Here is a 25686-nt window from a genome sequence, read left to right as displayed (position 1 = left end):
ACTAAATTAAATTATATTCCAAGAATACAAATTAAGTAAAGCTGAGACCAGTGATAGCAAACAGGTAATGAGAACAAGCTCCAGGAGCATACAATGTCATGGCTAACATAACCAAGAATTGAAACTCTACCTCAAGGAGAAGCATGGGTTTCTTCTCATGTGCCAACATCCACCTGTGATGGGGACTGCCTAGAGTAAAGGTTCTCAAAGTGTGGTTCCTGGGCCAGCAGCATCAGCCTCACCTGGGAACTTGTTAGAAATGCAAATTCCCTGGCCCCACCCCAGACACACTGAATCAGAGAATCTGTGTGTGGGGCTCAGAGATGTACATTTTCATTAGTTCCCAAGATTCTTCTGAGGCCCATTCAATTATGAGAACTATTGGTCCAAAGGATTGTGTTAGATAAAAATTCTGAGTCTCGGTCGGGTTTCGTAGAAAATAATGCTGTATTGATAAGTGACGTTGTTCCTAGGCAAAGGAGGCAGGAGTGAGGGAGCACACGTATTAGTAATGAGGACCCCCTCTTGAACCCACAGTAGACCCTCAAATGCTGTCTTGCCCTGAGCAGGCTCAAGGTCATACCTTCATCACTAATTTAATACTTGTGATAATCAAACAGAAATTAACAATAATAACATAGGAAGCCATACTATACATCCCCAAGGTATAAAACATGAACTTGTTGAAAGAGTAGGGTATTTTCTTAATAGATAATGATAAAGTGTTCCCCAAAATGAAAGAAAAAAAAAAAAAAAACAAGAACAATTACTACTGGTTTCAAAAGAAATAGGGACTGAAACAGCACAGTTTATGACCTAGACTCCTTACTGGGTATTTACACTTGGATTATATTAGGTTTGCACAAATTAAAAGCCAAATTCTCACATGTTTTAACTGTGATAAACTCTGCAGAGAGAGATGACAATGGCTGGGGTTAGAGCAGACTTTGGTCTTCAAACAGCAAGATATGGAGCAAGTGCACATAAGCCCTATTGTATCATTTTCTGATATGTGCAATGACTTCATTATCTAATCAGTGCACTGACCATCTACTAGGAATCTGCTGTAACTGCATCAGTTTGATAGAGAAGTATAGTGTTGCCTGACACCAGTGAGGGAGAAAGAACAAAAAAAAAAAAAAAAAAAATGGAGAAAGCTAGAAAAGAAGTAGTTAGCCCACAGAAGAGGTCCAGGGCCTGTATATGTCCCGAAACTTAAAAACTATTGGCAGGGCATGGTGGCTCACGCCTGAAATCCCAGCACTTTGGGAGGTTGAGGTGGGCAGATCACAAGGTCAGGAGTTCGAGACCAGCCTGGCGAAACCCCATCTCTACTAAAAATACAAAAATTAGCTGGACATGGTGGTGCATGCCTGTAATCCCAGCTATTCGGGAGGCTGAGGCAGAAGAATCCCTTGAACCCAGGAGGCGGAGGTTGCAGTGAGCTGAGATTGCACCATTGCGCTCGAGCCTGGTGACAGAGCTAGACTCCGTCTAATAAATAAATAAATAAATAAATAACAAAAAAAATTGAAGAAATTCCATAAATTTAAAACAGGACAGGTAGCTTGAGAACATTTTCTTCCTAGTAATGTAAAAAACACACTCTCTAGAACACTCTTCTGATCACCAGAGAAACTGTCACAAAATGAATTTGATAACAATAATTTTTGACAAAAGTAACCACTGGACACTATGTCGGATCAGGACAAGAATCAGGATATTTGTGGGAAGCCCCCCCTACATTGGTTTACTATTACATCTTTTAGATATTATTTCAGGCATCAAATGCTATCTGCCCCAAATCATTAAAAAGAACATAAGAGATGCAGCTGTAAACATACATACATTTATAATAATAATAGAAATGAGAAAGGACACACTTGATACAGAAAGTATGATTTTGATTTAAAAAACTATTTACCAACAAGTAGGCAATAATTTTTTCACTATTTTAAAATGCTACATCTGAAAAAACATGAGCAAGAGAGACAGAAGAGAAATTCTGATTCAGAAAAAAAAGGCCATACTTCATCCAGTTCTGAAAGATGAAAGCCAGGTGAGATCAGTTCATGGAAGAAGCCATATCCAGAGACATGAGCAGTAGAGAGTCATAGCAAAGATATTTCCGGGTAGTGGTGGAGTGGGAGGGTAGGAGGGTGGAAGGGTGTGTGGCAGGTGAGCCAGGAATGCTCCAGGCTTGGAGGCAGCAGGTAAGATGGCCAGTGCAACTCAGTGTGACTGGTGGGTTCAGTACAGAAAGAGAGCTGGATGGGCCAACACTGTCCTATGCCTTGAGGCTGAGCAATGTCCAGCAAAGGCATCTGAAGATAAGCAGAAGCAGATAGCACAGGCATATGCAGACAGAAAAGCTTTAAGTGGCAAGTGATAACCAGGAGGAATGGGAAGAACCCAGCCTGAACTACCGGCTCACCCTGTCCTGCAGCATGCCCAGGTCTCCTCATCATCACTGATTGCAGGACACAGTAAGCAAAAATAACATCCACAGATGCGGGAACAGAAACACACAAATAAAATGATAAGCAACCCGCTTCAGAGAATCAAACAGGTAAAAGAAAATAACGTCCTAAATGAGAGACAGTCAATACATTAAACTGACATCCAAGAAACACCGCAGCAAGCAGGATATTTTAAATGAATACTTACTATTCTCAAAAAGAGATGGGATCATCAAACAAAACAGGTTATAAAAATGAAAACCATAACTGGTAAACAGAAGAGTACAATGTAAACAACTGACAAGAAAATGAGCAAGCTGAAGATCAAGCTGAAGAATTCTTCCCGAGAGGAAAACGTCATGGGAAAAATTAAAAAGAAAACCTAAGAGACATAGAAGACAGATCTAAGAGTCAATAGACCCTTCCTTTATTGAAAAGATGTTCCAAAACACCATAGAGAAGGACCAGCAGAAACTGTCTAAGAACTGAAGCAAGAAAAAGAACTCTTTGGAATAAAAGGGCCTCAACTACTAAACCAACTGAATAAATAAAGATCATAAAGAAAAAACAGATATATTTGCCTACAATGAAATGAAAAACTTCTGAAGGACAAAAGAGGTCATACAATTAAGGATAAGCAACAGACTGGGAGAAAAATATTTGCAACACATAACAAATGTCAATGCTGAAAATTATGAAGAATTATAAAAATTTAGAAGAAAAAACTCAATAGAAAACTAGACATTATATAAGTTAATTCCTGCCACCTTCCCAATAGCCTATAAGGTAGGTTAACCTTACTATCCGTTTTACAAATGAACAACCCAAGGCATCAAGTGGTCAAGCAACATTTCTCACATCAAACAGCAATGAACAGAGACACCAAGATCTGAGCCCAGGCAGTCTGGCTCCACTGTCTGCTCTTAAACACACGCCATTTTAATATAAGGTTTAGCCTTATCTGTGCACAGAAACATATATGATATGTTCATTACAGCATCATTTATAGTGCAGAGACAGAAGGAAAAAAATAGCTACCATCAGTAGAGAAACAGATAAACAAAACATCATACTATGGAATAAATATAGTATTTAAAATAAAGGCAATATATGTACATGGAAAAGCATGGTCAATTTTGAAGACCTGTACATTTTTTTTAAAAAGTTCATTGCAGAACAATATGGACATTATAGACCCATGTTAATTTAAAAATGCACAGGTATATATTTATGGCTAGGTACAGAGACTTGTAAAAGGTAAATAAAACAAGCACAGGCAGACACTAGCTATTAGAGGGAGTCCAGTGAGATTTCAAAGCAGAAGGCAGGTGTTTCAAAGGCGTTTCTGTCAATGTGTACATTGGATGGCCTTATACTAAGGATGGGCTCACATTTTTCTCATGAATAATTAAAGTAGGATTGAGGAAACATTTTCTTGAACAGTTGCTATATGCCAGGCATAATGCTATCAGAGTTATCTCATTCCATTCTAGAACAACTTCATGTGATTATTAGTATCATTATATAGTATCGCTTAATAATAAAGAAGAATAGTAAGGCTTGGTGTGTTTAAATAATTCACTGCAAATGTCTTATACCTGGAGAGACTTGGATTTGAGCTACTGTCTATCCTAAACCATGCTGTGATGTCAAAGCCTGACTGACAGTATTGATACAAGGACAGAGAGAAAGAAGTTTCCAGCCTGCATCCACTATAACAGACCCAGGTCTTACCACAGCGATCTCGGACAACCAGGTTCCGGCCTTCCTTCAGGTGTATGGTGAGGAGGTACGCAAAAGGGCTGGAGAGGTTACTCAAGCCATCACTGGCTTCCCCCAGTACCTGCACAGATGGAGAAGGCAGTTAAGACAGTATGTCTTGGGCCCAAGCAAGAGAATTTCAGAAATACTTCTTAATTTTGGAGGGAAAAAAGAAAGGCCACTATGAAGATCAACTGTCATCCCCAACTCCTCCTCACGACGACAACTCGGTTACCCTGCTTTATTAACAAGTCCCTTACATTGCTCCCCAGTGTGATTTTATCAGAATTCAGAAGCAAATATGATTACATCTTTGCAAGGTTAACCTTCCAAGAATGAGATAACCAACCTCTGAAATACCCTCATTAAATTACTGCAGGATCCCTTGTTATAAAACTCAGGGTACAGTCCCAAGAGAGGCAACAGGAGGAAGAAGTGCCGCTGCAGGGCTGGTTCCCAAGAACATGTGCCCCGACTTCTGAGTTCAGATGTAAAATGCCCCATCGTGTTCTCCACCCTTCCCACCAACCCCCATCACCTCTGTAGACCTCCTCCACGTGCAGTAAAATTTCAGTTCTGGGGACTCAGCTGATCCCCCCGCAAGCCCACATGTCCACCTGACACATGCTCCTTCCCTGGGTTGCCAAGGGACATTGTCTCTGTCCAGTGCTCTCCCGGCTTTTCCACCCTTCTTTTTCATTCTCTGGCACCCACTCTTAGTGTCTCTTACTCTAATCCTCACAGTCTCACCTCCCTGCAACTCAGTCACTTCCTCCTCCGGAAATGCATCAACTCCTGCAGGCCATATTGTAGAATTCAAGTCTGTTTTTGAATATTTATTACATGAACCCAATTAAATTTTTGAGCCATTTCAAACTTTTGACTGTCCTTAAAGGGAAAGGGCAGATAAGATCATTTATCATTCACTTATTGGACATTCAATTAATCGATCTTGTGGCTAAGCCACCCTTGACAGCCTTCCTTTGAAAGCTTCAAAGCACTTCAGAATGGCTTTATCTCCCTTACTATCTCACTCAATTTCATAGTTACTCTGTATTTTTAGAAGAATCTATCCCAGTCCGCCTAATCAATAGACAGTGAATTAATCTCCTCCAGCCAAAATTTGCAAGGCCTGTTTTTGTAAGTGGATACGGTTTGGCTTTTTTTTTTTTTTTTTTTTAGCAATAAAAGAGGCAAAGAAATACAAACCCAAACATTGATGAGAAATATCTATAACATTTAATGTTTCTTTTTAAGGAATGCCACTCACAGATTGTTCTTCAAAACGCTGAGATGTCAAAGAAGCATTCAGGTCACTGCTTCCACATAGCTTCTGTGAAGAAAAAGAAAAAAAAAATCTGCTTTATAAAAGCAAATTAATACCAGCTCAGGAAGATACCCTCTATCAGGTCTTTCCCTTTGGAAATCTGATATTTGCATATGCAGCTTCAGTGAGGGCTGCCTTCCGGTTTGTGTGGCAAGGAGGAGACGTGGATTCAGAGGTGTCAATCCAGCTGTGTCCTCTGCCACCTAAGTCACTGGATAAGAGGAACTGCACGCACCTGCTGGGGCACTGGCATCCCTAGTTCACCCAGGTGTTTAGCATGCAAATAACTTTGTTCCCAGGGAAAGCAGTGGGGCAGCAGAGCCACTGTGCCAGATCCCTCCCAAGTGGGCTAGCCTGGCTCCCAGCCTCCGACGTGAAACGGGCAGCTCAGGATCCTGAGAACTGAGCATGTCTATTAGGAAGAAAACGTTTCAAAGTGTGATCTGTGAGACCCTCCTCAAGCCATGCCTTCATGGGGCTAGCAAACTGTTCAATCACCAAGCCGGGCACGGTGGCTCAAGCCTGTAATCCCAGCACTTTGGGAGGCTGAGACGGGCGGATCACAAGGTCAGGATATCGAGACCATCCTGGCTAACACGATGAAACCCCGTCTCTACTAAAAAATACAAAAAACTAGCCGGGCGAGGTGGCGGGCGCCTGTAGTCCCAGCTACTCGGGAGGCTGAGGCAGGAGAATGGCGTAAACCCGGGAGGCGGAGCTTGCAGTGAGCTGAGATCCGGCCACTGCACTCCAGCCTGGGCGACAGAGCCAGACTCAGTCTCAAAAAAAAAAAAAAAAAACTGTTCAATCACCAAACCAAAACTGGGAAATGCAAATTCTGAACAGATGACCTCAGAATGAGAGGTGTCTATGTTTCCCAGTTATTTTTGTTTGTTTGTTTGTTTTAAGACAGAGTCTCACTCTGACACCCAGGCTGGAGTACAATGGCATGATCTCAGCTCACTGCAACCTCCGCCTCCCAGGTTCATGCCATTCTCCTGCCTCAGCCTCCCGAGTAGCTGGGATTACAGGCACCCGTAACAACACCTGGATAATTTTTGTACTTTTAGTAGAGACAGGGTTTCACCATATTGGCCAGGCTGGTCTGACTCCTGATCTTGTGATCTGCCTGCCTCGCCTTCCCAAAGTGCTGGGATTACAGGCGTGAGCCACCGTGCCCAGCACCTATGTTTCCCAATTTTAAAATGCTTCTCATACCCCGGAAATGAGTCCACAGGGCGATGACACCTGCATCATGCAGTAGTTAGTATGGGGCACAGATTCCTCAGTTGTATCAGCTTTTATATGCACAAAGAAGATTTTGTCTGTTTCTGGAACTTTAACAGAGTTTCTGGGCTAAATGTGAGGACAGCTGCCTGCAATGAGAGGCAGAGTGGAGGGGACATGAGCAAATGGCCTCCCAGCAATTTGAGGATGTTCCTGTTTGGCACATTAGCCAGGACTGACTGCGTCCATGAAAAACATGGGGATTTCCCCTCCAAAGATGACTGCATAACTTCACTGCTATGGGCCAATTAGGAGATGAGAGGCAGCCCTGGAGACACTGCTTAGGAAACCATGAGCCACTGGGGGTAGGGGCACTGATGATATTAGTCATTTCCATGCACAGTGACCACCAGGAACCACCTGGACATGACTCAGAGATCCAGCTTGATGGCAGGCTACCTTCCAAGACACACATTCGCTCTCTCCAAGTGGAGCCTCAAGAAGCCACAAAACATCCAGACGGCGGGGGCAAATCTTCAGCACCCACGAGAAATGGTGAGGAGCTGCAAACAAGGATGGGCTTTCTGGCCCACTGCCTCTGCATGCAGTGACATCGAGAAAGGCTGCAACCGGGCAGAAACGAGCCCTCAGCACAAGAAGGCATGGAGCCTCATGGGGCTAGGACAAACAGACGCCCTGAGGTTCTTGTAATCTGTGGTTCTTACCCTTGCCTCTTTCCCCATCAGTCCCAGGTTTAATGTCCCTAGACTGTGAATACATTGTGTTCAGTTCAGGTTAATTCACACAGGATCAAGAGTGATTTCAGACCCAGGCTTTTTCTAGGACCCTGGCACTTCAGCCACTATATGCCTCTGACCCAGAAAGTACCACCAAGGCCTAGGCAGGAAAACAGCCCTAACTCTCAATGTGGCTTGATGATGGACAAGAAAAGAGGCCACAGGTCCTTTGCCAAAAAACCTCTCCTTTAGTTCTTGGTATCTCCTGCACGTGTTATGTATAAAAGGACCCCCAGGTGAGTTGGGCAGTACTCTCTGAAATCCACTTGATGACAATAATCAGAACCTTATTCAACTTACTGACTTTCCCAATATCAATAGATTTCTATATGTTTTATATCATATACTATCATTTCCCAGAAATGCAATCAAATGCAATCATTCTGCCTGATTTCTGGTACCAATAACCATGCCTTCACATGCAGAGCCAAGAGTAACTGGTGCTGATGCTCTGAAGCCTGAAAATCACATGCTATGGTCTCCAGTTCTATTAATTGAATCAATGCTCCACTTAACCAATCCCATTTTGAAGATAATTCCACAAAACTATTGGGATCTCCTGAAGTGGATAATAACACTTTTGATTAAAGTATTATGTCATTAGCCAAGGATAATGATGGTCTTGTATCTTCTACTTCCGAGTGGAGGAGTGAACAGAGGTACGATTAAACCATATCACCCCTCAGACTGGACCATATATATTCTCCCAAGTTGGCCTCACTGTACTGAATGACGATGTTAATTAAATGACAAAATTAATCCACCTAACCACCATCATTAACATGCTATCAAAAATGAAAACGGAGCTTTTATTCAAATATGTGATAAGTCTTCCACTTATAACAACAAGGAAATTCAATGTGAGGAATGACATTAATTCAACATTATGGCTGGTTTTACTCACAGAAAAGTCGCAGAACTTAAAGTTATGGTTCCCACAGCCACCATAACTGTCACACACCATATATAAACACCAAGATAGGAAAGTGATTACCATAAAGAACAGCAAAATGTTCCATATGCACAGGAGGATGGAGTTACAGCCGCTGGGGGACACATAACTTTGGATATTCGCCCACACTCTTGCATAGTGCCTATGGTATTACTCATTGAGTAGAAGTTGCTTTATTTTCACCTGTTTTGTAAACCTAGAAACTACATCAGTAACTTACTTTTTCATTAAGAAGAGCAAAATTAATATTTATTTCATCAGGAATACCCCAGAATACCACTACTATTAGATTTTTTAAAAATGTTCCCTAGGTTGGACATAGAGGCTCATGCCTGTAATCCCAGCACTTTGGGAGGCCAAGGTGGGTGGATCACCTGAGGTCAGGAGTTCGAGACCAGCCTGGCCAATATGGCAAAACACCCCCCCCCCAATCTCTAATAAAAATACAAAAATTAGCCAGGTGTGGTGGTGTGCACCTGTAATCCCAGTTTCTCTGGAGGCTGAGGCAGGAGAGTCACCTGAACCCAGGAGGTGGAGTAAGCCAAGATCATACCACTGTACTCCATGCTGGGCAAGAGAGTGAAACTCCATCTCAAGAAAAAAAAAAAGTTCCGTATAAATGTAACCAAGTACTGTGGGTTGTCTTTCTTTGTTTTGAGGTGTTTTGTTGTTTCTTTTTTTTTCTGAGACAAGGTCTCCCTCTGTCACCCAGGCTGGAGTACACTGCTGACATGTTCATAGCTCACTGCAGCCTCAACCTCCTGGGACTTTAAGCCATCCTCCTGCCTCAGCCTCCTGAGTAGCTGAGATTACAAGTGTACACCATCACACTTGGCTAAGTTTTGTTTTACTTTATAAATATTTTAGAATATAAAAATTTTAAAATAGGTATATTTTATAGTATTATATATTATGCTATAAAATATTTTATAAAATAATTTATTTTATAAATTTTATTACAAAATTTAATTTTATAGAGATGCCTTCCCACAGCCACCATAATTGTCACACACCAGCCCAGGCTGGTCTCTATCTCCTGGCCTTAAGTGATCTCCCCACCTTGGCCTCCCACAAAGCACTAGGATTACAGATATGAGCTACTGTGCTTGGCCTTTCTCAAAAAAAAAATTTTACTCAAAAAAATTAACACACTGTAAAATTGACACTTTCCATGTGTACACTGCCATAGTTTTAAACACCTATATATATTTGTATAACTCCCACCACAATCAGAATATAGAAGAGTTCTACCACCCAAAAAATGCCTCTGTGCTATCCCACTTTGACCCCCATCTGTAGTCAAATCTTCCAACTCTAGACCCACGGCAAGTAATTGTATATTTTCATCATATAGTTTTATCTTTTCTAGAATATCATATCATTGGAATCATACAGTATTTAAATGTTTGAGACTGGAATCTTTTACCCAACTTAATGCATTTGAAATCCATAAAGGTTGTCATCTGCGTCATTCTTTTTTATTGCTGAGTAGTATTCCATTCTAGAGATGTACTATCTATTGATTGTTTACCTAATAAGCATCATTTCAACATTTCAAACAAATTTTGTACAAGTACATACTCAGGAAGAGAAATAATTTTAAATATTATCAAAGCTAATACATCTCAATATGACAAAACTGTCTAATTACATTCTACCATTCAGAAACACAGTCTTAACATCTTGGAATGAGCGCTATTACGAGATTAGTCTTCCCTTGCATAGCTCTCACTATTGCCTTTCAGATAAGTGTTTTTCATTAGTGTTTTTTAAATAAAAGCAAGTTTGCATTGATATTTCCCTTCTGCATTGCTAAACTGAAATTTATGGGAAGGTAATACATACTTTGCATTCCCTTTAGATGTGGATTTTCCATCCATAAGGATGCAAATATATTAAAATTCAGCAGGATATGGGGAGATACTGGAATGGCAGATCAATTATTTTAAAAGAAAATCTCTAATCACCAAGGACTTTGATATTGAGGGCAAGATACTGTTGTGAATAAACATTTTCCTTTCAATATACACTAAATGTGATCCTGTACAAATACCACCTCCCATGCGGCTGTCTGAAGGATCTTACTGCGAGGCACACACAGGAAGCCAAATTAAAAATTATGTAAGCAGTCACTGTTTGTTTAAATTTCAGAGGAAGAAAACATAAACCCACATCCAGAAAAGCTAAATAAGAGTACAAAGTTGGCTGAACAAATCAATAGAATTCTCTTTATAAACTGCCCCATTAAAGTATATAAATGTATACATACTGCATATTTAATCTGTAACCCATATCTTGTCTATTTACAATACATATATTTAAGAATACAGGAGTCACAAACACAAACACCTAGAGGAAAAAGGAAGTTACAAAATAAGCCAAAGGAATCAGACGGCTCCACTAACCATGAAGCAGCAACTGGACACAGTGATAGAATGAAAAGTGAGTTACATGGCAATGAGAGGTCAAAACTGGAAGGTGTTTTCAGAAGACAATCAAGCCTACCAAAAGGCCAAGTCTGTTCTTATTTTTTATACCACTTTTCAGGAGGTTATGGATCATGCAATCAAGGTGTATAAATTTAATTCTCTCTCATCTCCAAGACTGGTCTCTAAAAGTGATTACCCTGCAATATTGACTGTCTAATCTAATAGCAAAATTTGAATCGTGTATGTGTGTCCATATACCTTGCTCAAGTATATGATGGTATAAAACAGTCAGTAAATTACATCCCATGAGACAAACCAGCCCGCCGCTTGCTTTTACAAATAAAGTTTGACTGAAATACACCGCTGTCTACTTGTTCCTGTGTTGTCTATGGCTAATGTCATGTGACCTCACCTTGAGTAGTTGTGACAGAGACCTGTGGCCTACAAAGCTCTGGCCCTTTATAAAAACAAAAGTTTACCAAGCCCTGTTGAAATACTCTAAAACTTTGCATATTCAGCAATATTTGTCCACTGACCTGCTATAAGTTTTTTGCATGTTTATTAACAGGAGATACTTTAAAAAATGGTTGCTTGTACATTGCTGAGCACTTTCTAATGTAAAATTTATACTCATCGTAACTTCTTAAAACAAGTCCACAGGCTGTCATTAGTCTCCCCAATTGGCAAAGACGAAAGCAGAGCCCGGTGGCTAAATGGCCATCACAGGAAAGCTGGAGAGTTAGGCCTTGGCGAGCACTCTGGATTAGGCTTCCTCTGAGTTACCTGGGTATGCTGCTCTTTTCACTGTACCACACCTGTGCCAACAGAATACAAAAACAGCACACCTCACCTGACCAGGAGGCAGCTGTACATGGTAGTGAACAAGGCTCTGGAATCCAAAAGATCAGTCCCAACTCTGCTACTTTTTATTATTATTATTATACTTTAAGTTCTAGGGCACATGTGCACAACCTGCAGGTTTGTTACATATGTATACATGTGCCATGTTGGTGTGCTGCACCCATTAACTCGTCATTTACATTAGGTATATCTCCTAATGCTATTCTTCCCCACTCCCCCCACTCCACAAGAGGCCTCGCTGTGTCATGTTCCCCTTCCTGTGTCCAAGTGTTCTCATTGTTCAATTCCCACCTATGAGTGAGAACATACGGGGTTTTGTTTTCTATTCTTGTGATAGTTTGCTAAGAATGATGGTTTCCAGCTGCATCCATGTCCCTGCAAAGGACATGAACTCATCCCTTTTATGGCTGCATAGTATTCCATGGTGTGTATGTGCCACATTTTCTTAATCCAGTCTATCATTGATGGACATTTGGGTTGGTTTCAAGTCTTTGCTATTGTGAATAGTGCCGCAATAAACATACGTGTGCATGTGTCTTTATAGCAGCATGATTTATAATACTTTGGGTATATTCCCAGTAATGGGATGGCTGGGTCAAATGGTATTTCTAGTTCTAGATCCTTGAGGAACCGCCATACTGTCTTCCACAATGGTTGAACTAGTTTACAGTACCACCAACAGTGTAAAAGTGTTCCTATTTCTCCACATCCTCCCCAGTACCTGTTGTTTCCTGACTTTTTAATGATCGCCATTCTAACTGGTGTGAGATGGTATCTCATTGTGGTTTTGATTTGCATTTCTCTGATGGCTAGTGATGATGAGCATTTTTTCATGTGTCTGTTGGCTGCATAAATGTCTTATTTTGAGAAGTGTCTGTTCATATCCTTTGCCCACTTTTTGATGGGGTTTTTCTTGTAAATTTGTTTGACTTATTTGTAGGTTCTGGATATTAGCCCTTTGTCAGATGAGTAGATTGCAAAAATTTTCTCCCATTCTATAGGTTGTCTGTTCACTCTGATGGTAGTTTCTTTTGCTGTGCAGAAGCTCTTTAGTTTATTTAGATCCCATTTGTCAATTCTGGCTTTTGTTGTCATTGCTTTTGGTGCTTTAGACATGAAGTCCTTGCCCATGCCTATGTCCTGATTGGTATTGCCTAGGTTTTCTGCAAGGCTGGTTCAACATATGCAAATCAATAAATGTAATCCAGCATATAAACAGAACCAAAGACAAAAACCACATGATTATCTCAATAGATGCAGAAAAGGCCTTTGACAAAATTCAACAGCCCTTCAAGATAAAAACTTTCAATAAATTTGGTATTGATGGAACATATCTCAAAATAATAAGAGCTATTTATGATAAACCCAGCGCCAATATCATACTGAATGGGCAAAAACTGGAAGCATTCCCTTTGAAAACTTGCACAAGACAGGGATGCCCTCTCTCACCACTCCTATTTAACATAGTGTTGGAAGTTCTGGCCAGGGCAATCAGGCATGAGAAAGAAATAAAGGGTATTCAATTAGGAAAAGAGGAAGTCAAATTGTCCCTGTTTGCAGATGACATGATTGCATGTTTAGAAAACCCCATCATCTCAGCCCAAAATCTCCTTAAGCTGATAAGCAACTTCAGCAAAGTCTCAGGATACACAATCAATGTGCAAAAATCACAAGCATTCTTACACACCAATAACAGACAAACAGCCAAATCATGAGTGAACTCCCATTCACAATTGCTTCAAAGAGAATAAAATACCTAGGAATCCAACTTACAATGGATGTAAAGGACCTCTTCAAGGAGAACTACAAACCACTCCTCAGTGAAATAAAAGAAGGCACAAACAAATGCAAGAACATTCCATGCTCATGGATAGGAAGAATCAATATCGTGAAAATGGCCATACTGCCCAAGGTAATTTATAGATTCAATGCCATCCCCATTAAGCCACCAATGACTTTCTTCACAGAATTGGGAAAAAACTACTTTAAAGTTCATATGGAACCAAAAAAGAGCCTGCATTGCCAAGACAGTCCTAAGCCAAAAGAACAAAGCTGGAGGCATCATGCTACCTGACTTCAAACTATACTACAAGGCTACAGTAACCAAAACAGCATGGTACTGGTACCAAAACAGAGATATACACCAATGGAACAGAACAGAGCCCTCAGATGTAATACCACACATCTACAACCATCTGATCTTTGACAAACCTGAGAAAAACAAGAAATGGGGAAAGAATTCCCTATTTAATAAATGGGTGCTGGGAAAACTGGCTAGCCATAAGTAGAAAGCTGAAACTGGATCCCTTCCTTACATCCTATACAAAAATAAATTCAAGATGGATTAGAGACTTAAATGTTAGATCTAAAACCATAAAAACCTCTGCTACTTTCTAGCTTTCTGTCCTTGAAAAATATACCTAAAATTCAAGACATGGGAACATCTCTCAATGGGTCAAAACAGATTCTTACAGGTTGTTAGAATAATTAAATCACTCAATGGGTATTCACTGAAAGCCTTTTCTCAGACAGACACTGTGCGAGGGCTCTTTGTATATAGAGGAAACCAAATAGATGTGGTCTGATAATATTTATACAGAAATTAGCAGAGTTCCTTACACATAAACCCTCAGTAAGTAGTATTAGATTGGTGTTGCTATTCTATTATTTATTATTATTAATTATATTAGTAATAGTCATAAAACAGCCTATGTGTTTGGGAAGAATGGATGAAAAGAATTTGATGAAGGTGGTCAGTAATCTGACTCCCTTTCTTAGCTCCCTCCAACATTCCCCACCGAAAGTGACTAGGACAAAGTCAGAGACTGGCTGACAAAGCCTCGGGATGGTGCCATTTTCCCTCTGCACACAGCCCAGCAGCCTGTGCGCCATTTCTCCATACCTTTTGTCCAAGGCAAAGCTTGGACTTACTGCCATACCCAGTGTCTACAGCAGGCACAGCAAGCACTGCCCGTGTGCTGCCGATTCCTTCTGCCCTATGAGCGATGCAGCATTGAGCCCATGGGGTTCCTGTGCATCTCACTCATTCAGTGCACTAAGCAGTTGCGATGGTCAGCTAGAGCTGCCTGGCAGGATACATGATGCCCTACATGATGTGGTTTCTGTTCACTTCTCTGCCATCTCCTCCCATTGCCCCCTCACTGCCTCTTCTCCAGCCTTACTGCTTCCTTGCTCTTCCTGAAACATCAGGGACACTCTTGCTATCCTGGGGCCTTTATGCTTGCTGTTTCTCTTTTTCCGGAAGGCTTTTCTCTAGCTATGCACGCAATCCACTTCCTCACCTCCTCCATATCTTTGAGTGAAGGTTATCTTCTCGGAAGAGGTCCTTCCTGACCACTCTGTACAAAATGATAACACCTCCCACCCCCAGCACCTACTCTGCTTTCTTTCTCTCCATGACACTTTATGTTCTGATTATATCTATAGCATGCCACCTTTCCTAGTGGAAACTCCATGAGGGAGGCAACTTTTTTCTATTTTGTTGACTACTGTCTCCCTAGCGTCTAGATCTGCATCAACACAAGCAGGCATTTAACAGGTGCAAAGGAAAGAAGGGAAGGAAGAAGAACAGGGAGACTGAGCCCATGATGGACCCTGGGATGTGGCTGACACACCATCACATGTTGAGGTACGACTTTCAAGATCACAGAAAAATAGTAAAAATTATGTCATTGAAGTGTAGAGAAACTGACGTACTTGTTTAATTTTGCAACCTGGAGGTCCTTTCCTCTCCTCTGTGGTTTTTCACTCTGCTTCTCTGTGATCACTAACCTGAAACTATGCAGCTGCCAAGCAATTTCTGGAAATATCTCACTGGGGAACTTCTCTAAATCACTCAACTCACCCACGTAAGCGCGCGCCAAAGCTAGTTATTCACAACTCCAACTGCCAAATGAAATGTCAGGGAAGGACATACCCCATTGTGGAATTACATGGATTATGGGAAGGGAGAATGATCCTTTCTTTCATAATTATTAGTTATTGACCATGACAATGAGCCCATTCAATCTTGATAATTATCCTTGTGTTTAAAAGGACACAGAGGACACAGAAAAATAAATGTCTTCCTTTTGTGATCAACTTTTTTTGATCTCCAGTTCTGAGTTCTCCCATTTGCAGAATTGTACTTCCAAACTCATGTTATACACATAGTTCTGTGCACAGTCCCAGGATTCAGACAGTCCTGGAGTTAGATCCTGTCTCTGACACTTACTAGCTGGATGACATTAAACAAGTCACTAAAATTCCCCAAACTTCTATGTCATTCTGAAAAATAAGCAATGTTAAAAATAATTATAAACACTAATGAATACAACCATAATCATAGCAGTGAGCACTTGTTAGGTGCTTGTGACTGCCAGGTACTAGGCTAAGGCCTTCATATTTTTTGAGCCCCATAGACAAACTTAACTAATCTGTATTATTCTCTGCCTATCTGAGTCTTACTCATTCTCAAAAGGAGTTCTCTTCAAGCCTTTCCTGACCACGCTGCTCAGAATAACCTCCCCCACTTATCTCAACTGGTTATCTAGCACTGAGTAGAGAGTGGTTGGTATTGCTGGTCATTTTTTCCAGTGTCTGTGTCTAATCCCAGTTTCCCCATCAGCACCTACAGCAAGAACCAGAATAGACCATATGCATTTTCTAAATACTTAGCTAATTTTACAACGCATGTTAAAAGCGTCTTGTAAAATAAGTACCAGGAGAATGCTGACTAGAGGAGAAAATGAGGAGGAAAAAACCAGATAAGAAAAAAAATAAAAAATAAGTTCCTCTTCCTCTGAGTTCCCTTAACTTTAGCTTCATCACATTTAGTCTGACACTTGGAAACTCCTTTCTTTAGGGCCCTAACCACCTAGGGACTCCATGTATCACCCTTCCCCAATGCAACTAAATTTGTCATGACTTTTCGAGCCTTTGGCAATGGTTGGAAAGTCAACTACAGTGATAATATGAATCAATATACATGCATACCATATAAACAAGGTTTGCAGAAAGGCTGAGAGAAGAAGAAAAATGACATTTCTACTCTTCAAGAGCTTATACTCTAACAAGAGAGACTGACTGCTAAACAACTGGGTGTGTATACACAAACACCTATATAAAGGTATATATATACACACACACACACACACACACACTCCCATACATATATATCCACATGTGTGTGTATGTGTGTGGAGATATTGGTATGTGGCAGTAGTCTATGGTGCTCTCACCTCCTCTTTAGCCACAAGTCTTGGTGAAGAGCAATGAGATCGTCCTCTGAGGCTAAAAGAGTTAAAAGACCAGAGTTAGTCAGCTCAGGCGACTATAACAAAACACCACTGACTAGGTGGCTTAAACAATAGAAACCCACTTCCTGCCTTGCAGATGACTCCTTTCTCACTGTGTCCTCACATGGTAGAGAATGAGAGACCTCCAGTGTCTCTTTCTCTTGTATGAGGACACCAGTTCCATTGGATCAGGGCTCCACGCTTCTGACCTTACTTATCCTTAATCGCCTCCTAAAGGCCGTATCTTCAATAGTCATGTAAAGGTTAGGGATTCAACATAAGAACTTGGTCTGGGGGACACAACTCAATCTAAGCAATGACTCTTTATCCATCAGCATCCAGACATACAAAGTCACCTAAAGGAGACGATATGGGTGCCAGGCCACCATGATAAGATATCAGCCTTACTGAAGTGATAACATACAATTAATGAAATAGTGTATCAATCAGAAAAAGGGAGAGGTCATGCCAGCAAGCCTCAATAAAAGTTTGGACTTGTTCAGAAGGAAGGAGAGAGAGCCTATGCCACAGGACGTTAAAATCCAGGCTTCCTGGACTAAGTGGGCTCACAGAGAGAGATGGATAAAGGTGGCCCTAGCAGACAAAGTGTGAGTATGTCAAGTTCTAATTTGTGGCTCAGTACTTATTGTGAGATGGATGGTGTATGAAATGCCATTCAGCAGGGAGCCCATGCATTCTCCCTGCAGTGTGCCAATCCCTGCACCAATTTTCCCAATTCTCATGTGACTTCTCCTAAAGGCTGACTGTGGGGAGGAAATGCATTTCAAGTATTTCCAGGCCCTGAGATAATAATTTCTCCTAACTGGTTAATGAAGTAGGCATTAATTATGATTGGACTTTCTGTGTGATTTGACAACAATGAAGAATGAGCTGTTTACATCGAAAGAACATTAGAGTATTTAGTTTTTTATTATTATTTGAGATGGCATCTTGCCCTGTCACCCATGCTGGAATGCATGGGCACAATCACAGCCCACTGCAATCTCCGCCTCCCAGGTTCAAGCAATTGTCATGCCTCAGCCTCCTGAGTAGCTAGGACCACAGGCATGTGCCACAATGCCCAGCTAATTTGCATATTTTCGTAGAGACAGGATTTCACCAGGTTGGCAAGGCTGGTCTTGAACTTCTGACCTCAAGTGATCCACCCGCATTGGCCTCCCAAAGTGCTGGGATTACAGGCATGAGCCACCACATCCAGCCTAGTCTTTAAAGTATTTAATTCTCATGGCAAATTAGTTGTGATTATCATTTATAGCTCAGACTCATAACCATTTGGTTATCATGAGTCAGTCCTCTGAGCTAGATGACCACTGGACAGTGAGTACATGCATGCAGACTTTCTCAAGGACTTACTCAGTGACACCCTTGCCCAGGACCAGTTTGCCTTCCCCTCTCTACCTCCTCCTCCTGTTGTAATCCCTTCTCTCTACAGATTTCTCCACAAAACAGACTGAGGTTAGTGCTCAGAGTAAAAATGACATGCTATGAAAATGAAGGCAGGCTGATTATTGCATTCATCACACAGTTGGAAAAAGCACCACAGAGAAGGTTTCCACTAGGCCTTGAAGAATGGGAAGGATTTCAGTAGAACAGAATGAATATGAGGTAGATGATATGTTTGGCTCCGTGTCCCCACCCAAATCTTATCTTATAGCTCCCATAATTCCCACATGTTGTGAGAGGGACCCATGGGAGATGACTGAATCATGGGGCGGCTCTTTCCCATGCTGTTCTCATGATAGTGAATGGGTCTCATGAGATCTGATGGTTTTATGAGGGGAAGTGTGATAGTTAATACTGAGTGTCAGCTTGATTAGATTGAAGGATATAAAGTATTGATCCTGGGTGTGTCCGTGAAGGTGTCGCTAAAGGAGATTAACATTTGACTCAGTGGGCTGGGAAAGGCAGACCTACCCTTAATCTGGGTGGGCACAATCTAATCACCTGCCAGTGTGGCTAGAATATAAGCAAGCAGAAAAATGTGAAAACAGACTGGCCTAGCCACCCAGCCTACACCTTTCCCCCATGCTGGATGCTTCCTGCCCTCGAACATCCGACTCCAAATTCTTCAGTTCTGGAACCTGGTCCGCTTGCTCCTCAGCCTGTAGATGGCCTATTGTGGGACCTTGTGATCATGTGAGATAATATTTAATAAACTCATATATATATATATAGAATATATATATGTATATTCCATTAGTTCTGTCCCTCTAGAGAACCGTAATACAGGGAGTTTTCTTGCACGAGCTCTCTCCCTTTGCCTGCTGCCATCCATGTAAGACATGACTTACTCCTCCTTGCCTTCTGCCATGATTGTGAGGCCTCCCCAGCCATGTGGAACTGTAAGTCGTCCAGATTAAACCTCTTTTGTAATTTGCCCAGTCTCACTATGTCTTTATCAGCAGCATGAAAATGGACTAATACGGTAGGTAGGTAAGAGAGGAGGAAACATGTGAGTTGACAAATGATGACCCCACAGAACATGAAAAGCAGGGAAAGTAAGAGTCTACCATTATTCACAGGTGTTTGGCTTGAACGACTGGGTGAATAATGGTGATATTGCCAAGAAATCATGGTCTCTGTTTGAGGTGGTTCTTCAGGCAGACAGTGAATTCTGTCAAGACAAGTTGAAAGCAGGTTCCTATGAGACATCCAGTAGGGTGTGGATCCAGAGCTCAAGTCTGGCTAAATCCTCTTCCAGCAATGTATCCTTTCTTCTAAGCGTACATTCTCACCTTTTGGTTTCACAGCTGGATTTGGCACTTGCAATATTTTAGGCTCTGCCTGTCCTGTTTCTCACATTCCTTCTTCCTTGCCCCTCATCCTTACTTTCCTCTTTTGCCCCATCATTCCATTTCCCCCATAACAGTAGACGAACACTTCACTTTCTTTGCTGATGCTGGTGAGCCTGGAGGTGACTGTAGAATTCAGACATTGCTGATATTTGAGGTCCTGTCCCACTGCCACAGGCTTAACCTGGCACCAGAGCAGCATTAGTACACAACAGAGGAGGCAAAGTCCTAGGGGTCCCTCAGGCCACAGATGCTCACTCCTTGCTTGACCCCTCTGGAAAGCTAAAAGCAAAGTAAGTTAAACTGAGAACACTGGACAAAAATCTGATTATCCTTGCTCTACACCAGGCTTGCCACATGCCAGCTCCTTCCTTCTTCTTCATTTCTTCCCCATTCCACAAAAGGTATAGAAAGTCACTGGCTATTAACTAGGAAGAAACAGATAAGCCAGATCTATAATACAGAAGAACCAATTCCCAAACTCTCAGGTGACATGAATTCTGCAGGAATTCCCTCTTCGTTAAAAAGAAAAAAAAAAAACCAGAAATGATAAATTCAGAGTTAAAATCAACATCAAATTTCAACTAAAAAGTTTACACCTGCCAGAACCTCTAATTTCAATTATCATATATAATGAAGTTGAGTTTTTCAAAAACCACAAATGTTGATTTTAATTAAATCATAAACCAAAGAAAACTCACAGGAAAAACAGGAACAAATACCCAAGTAACCTGAATGCACACGTTGCTATCATTGTTTTTGTATTAAACAAATAACAGCTGAGCACACGCTATGTGCTATGTGCAAGGCATGAAGCTAGACTCTTAGAAGACAAAGACAAATGTGTCTCCCCAGCCACGCCAATCCTCCAGATTAACACAGCCTAGTGGAGAAGGTAAGTAAGGGAGCCCCTCTTCTGTACCATGTGATAAACTGGCAGTGGGACAGGCCCTTAAATATCGGACTCCAAGTTCTTCACTTTTGGAACTCAGACTGGGTAGTGGGACAGGCCCAGCTCAAACAGGCAGGACTGAGGGGAGGAGCCACTGAGGAGGGAGGTGGGTAGGCAGACCTAGACTGCAAGGGATCCTAGGGGTCTGATCAGCAGCACTCCTGTCCCTCTGTCCTCTGCAAGCATGTCACACCCAGCAAATCTATGGCACTCAAGTAGTGAGAACCTCAACCCTGAACGGTAGAATCAGTCTTGGTCTTTGTTTTGTACTTTCTAGGTCAGAAAAAGAGGAGCAAAAGATTCATTTTTGAGAACAAAGGTTAAAAAAATGGTTGCATTAAAAGGGAAAATCAAATGACCAGAATAACCTATTCTTGAAGGAATCTGCCTATTCTAAGCTTTCTGGATTTAGCCTGCAGAAGATAAAACAGCCAACCCATCAACCCCTCATCTACTATCATGGACCAGCCCACCCTTCCAGACACACATCACACCACAAAGCTCCCAGAGCCTCCAATCCAGGTAGAGCAAAACACTCATCACCCCAACAGCACCCATCCACACTTCAGGCCTGTGATCACCAGCTTTCATCACCTGGCAAGCACACTATCCTCTGTGCCAACTTGGACACTGCTCCACAGATAACATGCTTTCATTTTCCACACACTGATCCCCTCCTTCCAATGAGCTGCCAGGAGACCAGGCTGAAACGTTTTGCATGTACAGCTCTGATATCCAGTTGGCTCTTATGCTCTGCTTTGTAGTGTATGATCTCCCAGAAAATCATAGTTGGAGGGTAGAGTCACTTTCTTACCCACCTCTATTTCCAATAGCAACTTTCACACTGCCTGGCCTAGAGTAGCAATCAAATATTTCTGTTTGGTCAACAAAGACAATAAAAGTTATTATTAAATTATTTTTATTATTTTTATTTTTTATTATTTTTTTGAGACAGAATCTCACTCTGTCACCCAGGCTGGAGTACAGTGGTGCGATCTTGGCTCACTGCAAGCTCCGCCTCCCGGGTTCGTGCCATTCTCCCGCCTCAGACTCCCGAGTAGCTGGGACTACAGGCACCCGCCACCACGCCCGGCTAATTTTTTTTGTATTTTTAGTAGAGACGGGGTTTCACCATGTTAGCCAGGATGGTCTCAATCTCCTGACCTCATGATCCGCCCGCCTTGGCCTCCCAAAGTGCTGAGATTACAGGCATGAGCCACCGTGCCCAGCCATGACAATAAAAGTTCTAAATCGTTTAACAGCAGTTGCTTCAAAAAAATTCCTTCTGAGTATGAAAATGTTAGCATATCAAAGCCAAGAAGCCCACTTGTATTTTCTGGTCAGGAAAACATAGATGAAGATTAACTTTATTATATAATTCAACATGTTACCTTCTGTATACTGACCTGATTTAATGATCTACTTCATTTGCATATTGTTTAGTAGAAACATGTATTTCAAATTTATAAATAACTATAAAGTCAAAAAAAGTTTACCAAATGGATTTTATAAAATGTAATGCCAAATAAAAAAACAGTTAAAGTCATTTATGAGTAGTGGTGTCTTAATACAGTAATGCTTGCTAACACATAAGGCCAAACATCCATGGTCCCTTCTCCAGTGAAACCCCAATATATGGAATAAGCAATTAGTTTTGTTTCTAAAAGTGAAACTAAAAATCCAAGTTGAACAACCAGTTTCCTATGCAATTGTAACACTAACCTGGAACACAGAAAAAGTAACCCCTTACTTCAACATGGAAACCTACTTCAGTGTCAGTAATGACAGACTTTTTTTAAAAAATTAATTACATCAGTCACTTAAATCATGAGTTGGTAATCTGGGGATTTAATTTAAATTATACTCACCTTTGAAATAGAATATTTGTGTCACTATATTTGGTTAATTGTATTGAAATACTAAAGTTTTGTTAACTTTTTTTAAAAGAATGCATATGAAGTCCTTCACAGGTAAGTGCACACACACGTGTAAAACAGAAGGAAATTCAAATCCTTAGGCAGTCAAATGGGGACGTACATTCATACACTTCTTAGGAGTAATCATATGCACGGTTTGTCTACAGGTATGACTGGGCAACAGTGTAGTGAGAGAGACAAACATACACTTAAAAAAAAAATTCCAGGAAAAGTTATGCACTTAATTTCTTTGCCAGGAGACAGATAAAAGAGAATTCATCCAATATGGCTTTTAATGTCCTAAAGTATTCTGGAAGAGTTATTTGTAATAGCTTTAAAATGCCCAGAGGTCAATCCTAAAACTAATGGGAACACCGGGTCCAATCAATATTGCATTAATTTAAATTCCTGTAAACAACATTCTCCCCATCTGAGCTAACCACGAAAATAACTCCTAACCAAATTTTCCAAGGGGAGGGGAAGGGGAAGGGGAAGAGGGAGGGGGAAGGTGAGAGGGAGGGAGAGAGAGAAAGGGAGAGAGGGAGGGTGAGGGAGAGAGGGAGGGAGACAGGGAGAGAGGGAGAGAGACAGGGAGAGAGGGAGAGAGGGAGGGAGACAGGGATAGAGGGAGGGAGACAGGGATAGAGGGAGGGAGACAGGGAGAAAGAGAGGGAGACAGGGAAAGAGGGAGGGAGACAGGGAGAGAAAGGGAGAGGGAGGGAGAGGGAGGGAGAGAGAGACAGAGTGAGGTGGGGAGAGAAGGGGGGAGAGGGAGAAGGGGGTAGAGGGAGAGGGAGAGACAGGGAGAGAAGGAGAGGGAAAGGGAGAGAGAGGGAGAAAGAGAGAGGGAGAGAGAGGGAGAGAGGGAGAGAGAGAGAGGGAAAGAGAGAAAGAGAGAAAGAGAGAGAGATAGGGAGAGAAAGAGAAAAAAAATGAGAGCCCAGCTCTGTTCTCACCTCTGGTTCTTCTGGTGCATCCCCTCCAAGGGAAGTTTTCTGAAGATCAAAGATGCCGTTGCTGGACACCCGCCTCTGCTCAGGAGAGGCATAGGCCTCCTCCGAGTCTGTTTCCACCACATGGAGGTGGCTGGCTTCTTCCTGGCTCCAATCCAATTCTTCTTCAGACTGTTTCAAGGAGCTACTGCTGCTCTTGGGAAAGATCCCTGCAGTGGACAGACTGCTGGGCACCGAGGTGTAGGAAGACTGTGGCCCGGAGTAAGGCCGGCCCTCTGGAGCCAAGGCCTCAGCCTCCAGGAGATCAGGCACCGAGAGGCTTAGGCGGCGGTCCAAGTGATGCCTTGCCCTTAGATCTGGGGGCTTACTTGGGTTCTTTTTCACCTTCTTCTTGCTCAAGTTGATCAACAATGGCCTGGTCCGCTGTTTTAATGAGCCCCAAACAGATGGTTTTTCCAGATCCATGGCTGCATGAAGACCCAAGAAGCCACTTCTCAAGAATACGCCTCAGTGACTCCTATAAAACAGAATATATTTTTTAAAAAAAAATGAACGTTCATGGTGGCAGTAAGGCACATCAAAGTGGGAAATATGACTCAAAAATCTTAGTTTCCAAAAAGTGATTAAGACTGCAACATTTGATTGGTAACTTGTATAAATATTGGGAAAAGCATTTTTAAAGAACTTTTTAAAAGAATTTTATCAGAGCAATTGTAGAAACATTAAAACGACGAATGAGATTATATGGTTGGCACCAAAAACAAATGCTTCATGAAAAGATAACTTTCTTGTTTCCTCCCCAGAGAAGGCAGAGCTAAAGACATTCACGAGAACACTAACAGCAGCTGTTCTTCAGTATGATCAAGGGGTGGGGACTTTCTACTTCTCTAAACCGGAGGTCAACAAACAGTCCCAGTGCAGAGCCAGTTATTAAATATTTCAGACTTTGTGGGCCAGATGGTCTCTGTCGCTACTACTCAACTCTGCTGTGTGACATCAAAGGAGACAGACACAATACCCAAATGAAAGAATATGGCTGTGTTGTAACAAAACTTCGCAAACCTAGCAGACTGTGGATTGCAGATCCCTTCTTTAACCATGTCAACTTCCTTCCCAGAATTAAGCGTACATTTTGAAGAACAAAACCATGGCCTTATCAACTGGGATTCCATCTAGTATCTTTCAAATTTACATTCACATACAGGTGATTAGAGCAATAAACATTTATAAAAATGTGAGCTTTGTTCGTATTCAGAAGAAATGACAAACTTCCTATAACGAAGCCCTTTAAAAAAGCAAGCTTCCAAGATTTAGCCTGAGAATGCGAATGAGAGAATGTCACTCGCTAACAGTTGGTTATGAGAGATAAGGATGCTCCACACATACAGTAAATACGTAATTACAGAGTAACATAAATGCTGTGGAGGAAAGTGGTGATTTGGGATATTACAGGTTGAACTCATCAGGGATCAAATCAAAATCAAATTTGCAGAAATAACCCTTATTTTATGTGCCACATGCCTCATAATAAATCCTTTCAGTATGAAAAAGAACAGGATAGGCAGTCACTGAAACCTGGCCTGTTTGTATTTTGCCACGTTTGGCTGAGGCCAAAAGAGGCCAAGAGCTTCCACAAAACACGTTTTCTAAAATCAAGGACCCTGGCTGTTGTGCCCCACCCCAGTTCCTTCCAGGAGAGGACAGTTTATCATTGTGAAGAACAATCCAGAAAGCCAGAGATGAGGGTGCGTGCAGCCATTTGCCTGCTGAAAGTCAGGACTTTGTCTCTATAACCCTTGCCTAATGACCAGCGCATGGCAAGAGCTTCTCCCAGGATGAACTTGGTATCTTCAGTAGATAAAGTAAAGATTAAGAGCTTGGCTTCTCAAAACAGACTCCATGGGTTAAAATTCTGATCTGCTGTGTTCTACTTAGATGTATG

At 41.6% G+C, this 25686-nt stretch overlaps 1 protein-coding gene across 3 annotated transcripts in view; it reads right to left on the bottom strand.

Annotated features, from left to right (window-relative positions):
* MCTP2 (multiple C2 and transmembrane domain containing 2) overlaps positions 1–25686 on the bottom strand; it is a 258383-nt gene that overhangs the window by 168405 nt on the left and 64292 nt on the right. For all 3 annotated transcript variants that reach the window (XM_015143071.3, XM_015143072.3, XM_077938743.1), the window contains exons 2-4: positions 23748–24261; positions 5491–5553; positions 4194–4302 (exon numbers count right to left, since the gene is read on the bottom strand). In XM_015143071.3, coding sequence (XP_014998557.2) covers positions 4194–4302; positions 5491–5553; positions 23748–24209 — 634 coding nt within the window. In that variant the 5' untranslated portion in view covers positions 24210–24261. The remainder of the gene's footprint in view (positions 1–4193; positions 4303–5490; positions 5554–23747; positions 24262–25686) is intronic.

This window comes from Macaca mulatta, chromosome 7, assembly GCF_049350105.2.
Source record: "Macaca mulatta isolate MMU2019108-1 chromosome 7, T2T-MMU8v2.0, whole genome shotgun sequence".
In the NCBI taxonomy this organism is placed as follows: Eukaryota; Metazoa; Chordata; class Mammalia; order Primates; family Cercopithecidae; genus Macaca; species Macaca mulatta.
This window is presented reverse-complemented; position numbering and strand designations above follow the sequence as displayed.